The sequence below is a fragment of the Bufo gargarizans genome, chromosome 10 (genome assembly GCF_014858855.1).
Source record: "Bufo gargarizans isolate SCDJY-AF-19 chromosome 10, ASM1485885v1, whole genome shotgun sequence".
NCBI classification, from domain to species: domain Eukaryota; kingdom Metazoa; phylum Chordata; class Amphibia; order Anura; family Bufonidae; genus Bufo; species Bufo gargarizans.
The window spans coordinates 41,797,328-41,803,327 of NC_058089.1; the positions used below are offsets into that span (position 1 = coordinate 41,797,328).

Here is a 6,000-nt window from a genome sequence, read left to right on the forward strand (position 1 = left end):
GTGCGCCCCCCCCAGTATAATAAACATTGAGTGCGGCCCCCCCCCAGTATAATAAACATTGAGTGCGGCCCCCCCAAGTATAATAAACATTGGTGGCGCAGTGGGAAGTGCCAATGAGGGTTAAAAAAATAAATAAAAAATTAACTCACCTCCACCAATTGATCGCGCAGCTGCCGGTCTCCTGTTCTTGCTTCAGGACCTGTGGTGACGTCACTGAGCTAATAACGTGGTCCATTACCATGGTGATGGATCATATGATGTACCATGTGATGACCACAGTGATGTCACCACAGGTCCTTTGACAGGTTCTAAAGAAAGAACAGGAGACCGGCAGCTGCGCGATCAATTGGTGGAGGTGAGTTAATTTTTTTATTTTATTTTTTTTAGCCCTCATTGGCACTTCCCACTGCGCCACCAATGTTTATTATACTGGGGGGGGCGCACTCAATGTTTATTATACTGGGGGGGGGGGGCGCACTCAATGTTTATTATACTGGGGGGGGCCGCACTCAATGTATATTATACTGGGGGGGGGCCGCACTCAATGTATATTATACTGGGGGGGGCCGCACTCAATGTATATTATACTGGGGGGGGCCGCACTCAATGTTTATTATACTGGGGGGGCCGCACTCAATGTTTATTATACTGGGGGGGGGCCGCACTCAATGTTTATTATACTGGGGGGGGGGCCTCACATACATTGTCGGCTCCAGAAGGATGACTCATCCACATGAACGAGCACGCAAGGACTGAGCTCTCAGGGTGAGTCATGAGGAGGCGTGGCCGGCCTTCACTCAACTGCCGGAGCCAAACCAGGAAGTTATCAGGACATTTACTGCTGGTAAGATTGAAAAAGCAAAGTGGGACAACCCCTTTAAGAAACCTATCTATTGAACTTTTTCACAATAATTTTCTGAGTTACTGACTTTTGGGTTTTCATTAGCTGTTAGCCATATTCATCAACATTAAAAGAAATAAACACTTAAAATAGATCACTCTGTATGTAATGAATATACTGTATATATTATGAGTTTCTGTATTTCAATTAAACTACTGAAGTAAATTAAACTTTTCTGTGATAGTCTAATTAATTGATATGCACCTGTGTGTATATATAAATGCATTTATATATTCTTAGAATTATCTTTTTTTCGTTTCCTAACAGCAGAATCTTCCCATCTCTAAGAGATTGCCCTTGGGCTTGTCTGAAGGCCACATGATCTTGGCACGTGGTTTGGTGACTGGTAACCCAGAAGAGTCAGTTGACTATAATTTATTATGCTGTTCATTATATCATATGGATTCCTATAATATTGTGTTTTGTACTCTTCAGAGGAGTAGCTTGAATTCTCTGTGCCCCAGTGCAAAATATGTAACCTGGCCCCCGATCTACCATGTTCTATGTGTAACATTGGTGTCTTCTTATCTGGCAGAGGGGTCACTGGGCCACCCTCAGTCTCCAGGGTACAGGTTCAACTGCTTCTGCTTCACTACCTAAAACTATGCCCTGTGCTCCAGGCTCTAGGAACATTTGCTACCTAGACACGTATTGCTCTCAGCTAAATAAATGTATAAATTCTGTTCTTTTCCATGTAAATCATAAATACTTCATAGGGTTTGCAAGAACAGGCAGATTTTTTTCTAAGAGCCTGCTCATCAGTGAAGGAGACTGCTGCATTTACATGCAGCCATCTCTCCCATAGTGAAGTGATCGCTAATGACATCCCTGGTCCCCATACAGAATTATTGTTTGCCAGCGGCAGAGGCTGTTTAGACAGTACGATCCACTGCTGGAAAATGATGATTTAGGTGACTGCACAAACGATCATATGACTCGCTGAACAAGCATTTTGCTCATTCATAGGGTAATCAGTGGCACTTATACACCGACAGATCATTGTAACAAGCATTCCTACAATCACTTGTTGGTCAGCCAGTGTAAATGGGCCTTCAGCCATTTGCACTGTCTGCACAGCCTCTCGCAGCGCCTAGTACATCAATATAAGCAGTCTCCTTTTAGATGTTTCTCTTATGGTTATAACTTACTGACATAAGGCTTGGGCTACACAGCAACTCTGACGCCCGGCAAAAAATGGTCACAATTTGGTGCTACAGCAGCACAACTAGCAAAAGTAAATGGGGTCCCATGAGCAACCCTCATGTTGCTTCAGTCTGACGGTCACAAAAAATTCATATCTACTTTATTTTGTGGCACCTTGTGATTAACTTTCACTAGTTGTGCTGCTGCAGAATTACACGGAAATCAATTGCTTTCAATTATTTTTCAGTTATACGTTTTTTACTTCCTAATACATCTGGGACCTCATGCAGGCATCAGGGTAGCACTGAAATCCTTATGGACCTAAATTATTTTTTGCACCTCCAGATGAGGCACTTTTTATTTTTTTGTCTCTGTAAAAAGGCATGAAACAGTGATTTCTATTTATGTAAGACTGGAGATACTGTAAAGGCATTCCGTTATGGTCCGTGGTAACGGAATCCATAACGCAATTCAGTAGATACAACAACACGAACCCACACACAAACGTCATAATATGAAATTCGCTCATCCCTACTTATGACCAGATCACCATTGAGTGGACAGTACTGAGAAGGTGCATTGTAGCTGATTTTACCATCTTCATACTGGAAGATGTGGAGCTTTTCATCCACATCTGACATGTAGAGATGCAATGAGCTCTTTATGAGCTCTTCCTCTAATGCCACCAGATGTAAGGCAGCTATCCTATATGTCAATGTTCAACCCTTTAAATAGGCCAGTCAGAATTTCAGAGGAGCATGTATGACCTATAAGTCTCGTCATTTCCGACTAAGATGCTCTCTCCCCAAGGAGAGATATGTGAAATGTGTTATGTTTTCTTATAGGCTAACTTTCTCATTGAAATCTAAAAATCTCATCCCTTTTAAACTGACTGCAAGTTTCAAAGATGAATCTTTGTACTACAACTACTGCATAGGAGAGTCATGGGGAGACCCACAAAAAATCCAGACTCCTTTCTTTGTGTTTCATGCAGAGAGATATTTTGAGGTAAGATCTTTGGCTATAAGACAGAGTTGTATTGATGCATACTGTATGTAGCATGTCTCGAATGTATCAATACTGTGAACAACAACTCCTATCATCATGAAATACCAACTAGAGTAATATATGGGGCATTATTTTATTGTAGCACATTCATAAGGTATATCTCAAGTGCTAAAAACTATAAGGAAGCGGACACAAGCTGTACCCCCTCCCCCGGCTGACCTGTTTTACATGTCCATAAATTTCTATGACAGAGTGTAAATTTATACATGGTTCAATATATAGATCTCTGGGAAGGAATGAGCCACCCCACCACAACCAAGTACTTTTTCTATTTATTCATTTTTTAGATATTGAGAACCAGAAACTTGAAGGTGTTGACCCATCTTGTACATTGGGGGCATTTCGCTAGGCTATGTCCCCAATGTCTGCTAGGTGCTGGTCCTACCTCTGGAACTCAGACTTATCTTTAGATCAGAGCCCACAAAGTGAGGGAGGGTGAAACAGTCAGCCCCATAGCAATGAATGTAGGGTGGATGCGAGAGCGCAGTGCGCCCTACTTCATTTTGCAGGCTCCATTCTAAAGATAGGTGGAACCCACACCTATCAGACATTAGGGGCATATCCTAGCAATATGCCCCCAATGTACAAGTCAGGCCAACCCCTTTAAGGAAGTATTTCACCATAAAGGGTTTGGTTTATAAGTCTATTACATGGATTGGTTTTGAGGTTGCCCCAAGATTTAAACTTATAACCTATCCAGGAGATGTGTCTCATTGGGGATGAGGGGAGTTCCAACTACTGAAACCTCTAGTAATCATGAGAATGGGGGTCCCCCACTAAAAATGGAGCAGCTGTCAAGCATATGCACTGCAGCGCCATTCATTTCTATGGAACTTTAAATCTTCCAAGACTGTTTTCATGGCCGAAACTAGGCCACCCCTACAAGTACATGGGCCCTTTACCTCTGTATGAATCCAACGTGGAAGTATCCAGTGATTTTTTTTTTGTTTGTTTTTTCTGTTCATTTCCATGATCTACTGGATGTTGTATTTATTAAGAATTATTTGTAGAAGCCAATGAACCATGCCAATTTTTTTTCCATATAGGATTTGTATGGTATGCAGCTTAACAGGATCTTTGCCATGTATACGGTATATAATTCCCTACAGTTGTGACACATTGATAAATCTGCCCATAAGGTTTTCTGAATGTGTAATGAATAGTTTGTAAACTGCTATAGTCATACAGCATCCGTGGTGATACCAATGTAGAGAATATGTATGTATCGGTGTGTGTGTGTGTGTGTGTGTGTGTGTATATATATAATTAATATATATATATATATATATATATATATATATATATATATTTGTATGGAGTATGCACCTAATAAAATTTAAAAAATTAATTTTTTATTTTTTTTTCCTAAATTCAGATTCTAGTTCTTCCTGAATCTGGTGTGTTCAGGCTAGCCATCAACGGGACCCCACTTGGCGACTTCTGTCCTCCTGCACTAGATCTGAAATCCATTGATGAGTTCCAGATAAATGGTATTGGTAGCGCTCTGATATATTCTGTAAAATGCTGATTCTATGTATCAGTACAGTCCGTCGCCTAAATGTGGCTTCATCAATGAAGACTTCACTTGATAGTCAAATAAAATTGTACAAAGCTGCAAACTCAGCCATGAAACCACTTGGACCATCTGGATTGTTCTCTTTGAACTTCACACTGTTCAATATTTGCAACTAAAAGTATTATGCACAAAGCTATGCTACATCATTTCATTCCACTTCCATGTAAACCTGTTCATGTCACTGAATACAGTCCTGTCGAGGACTTTTGGTGAGGATGTTCAGGTACAATTTCATGATGTGCCTTTGTAAGATCTGCAATAATTTTTCATTTTCTCAAGCAAACTACTTACCATGACCAAGAAAATACATATACAGTAGATACATGTGCCAATTATCATGGGACTGCCATCTCTGCCTAGGAAATAAGAAGAAGATAAAAGCAGCCGCTGGATCTCCTCCGTGGTTCTTCTGGTCTGTTTATTAGTTTAACTGCATTCATTTTGTACCCGATGGAAAAATAACTGAAATTGACAGCCAAAGGCCCAAATTTTTATAAATCAAACCCATTATCTATTGCGTAGAAGATCCTATAAGCATTATAGGTATATTTTTCCAACGTTACTTAACAATGTATAATGGGTAGAGGCAATAAATCCTAAATTTTGTGGATAGATTTTCACTTGTGTATCAGCTAAGAAACAGTTAAGTATTTTTCTGCTTTGTCACACTGTCCCCAATTCCCAGTTAATCATCCTTAATCGGCTCAGTACTCCTCACAAGAGAGCGTGCTGCTTAACCCTTTGTTCACTGGCAAAGGTCCTATGCTATGGGATTACAGCAGTGCAATGCTGGCAGCATGTCTCCACACATTGTCTGCGTCATATTATGTTCACCTACCGGGCTGAAGTATAACCCATATCAAATGCTGTATGACTGAAATTTATTTGTATTTCATTGGGTGCATTTTATACCTGGAATTGGAATTTGCCTTTGAAAAATATATTGGTGCTTGGTAATAAATGAGTTAAGTGAATGAAGGATTATAATTCCGTTTAATCTTTAAACTGCTGTTCTCATGAATACATCTCTTCACACAAGCCACATAGGGATATTTCCAGTTATGTCAAAACTCACTGGTCTCTGCTGTCTATGCCAATTATGAAGCTGGTAGACCATATACCTTACATTTTTTTTCTATAATTATGAATAAGAACGGTTGCCTATATATGACCACTGAACTATTTTGACGCTACTGGGTCTCTCAAAATATTTAGCATGATGCAATTTATGAGAGATCTCTCTTCTTTTCCTATAGACATCTTTATGAAATATACAGTGTCCTTTACTTTTGGCGTCCTCCTATTACCCTAC

The 6,000-nt window shown here is 40.1% G+C and overlaps 1 protein-coding gene across 5 annotated transcripts in view; it reads left to right on the forward strand.

Moving 5' to 3' along the window:
- LGALS12 (galectin 12) overlaps positions 1-5,662 on the forward strand; it is a 42,393-nt gene extending 36,731 nt beyond the window's left edge. For 2 of the 5 annotated variants that reach the window (XM_044270178.1, XM_044270183.1), the window contains exons 7-10: positions 1,169-1,260; positions 2,890-3,052; positions 4,159-4,203; positions 4,488-5,662. In XM_044270178.1, the coding sequence (XP_044126113.1) occupies positions 1,169-1,260; positions 2,890-3,052; positions 4,159-4,203; positions 4,488-4,640 (453 nt within the window). In that variant the 3' untranslated portion in view covers positions 4,641-5,662. The remainder of the gene's footprint in view (positions 1-1,168; positions 1,261-2,889; positions 3,053-4,158; positions 4,204-4,487) is intronic. The other 3 variants (XM_044270179.1, XM_044270180.1, XM_044270181.1) reach the window with 3 other exon arrangements.
- The last annotated feature ends 338 nt before the right edge of the window (positions 5,663-6,000 follow it).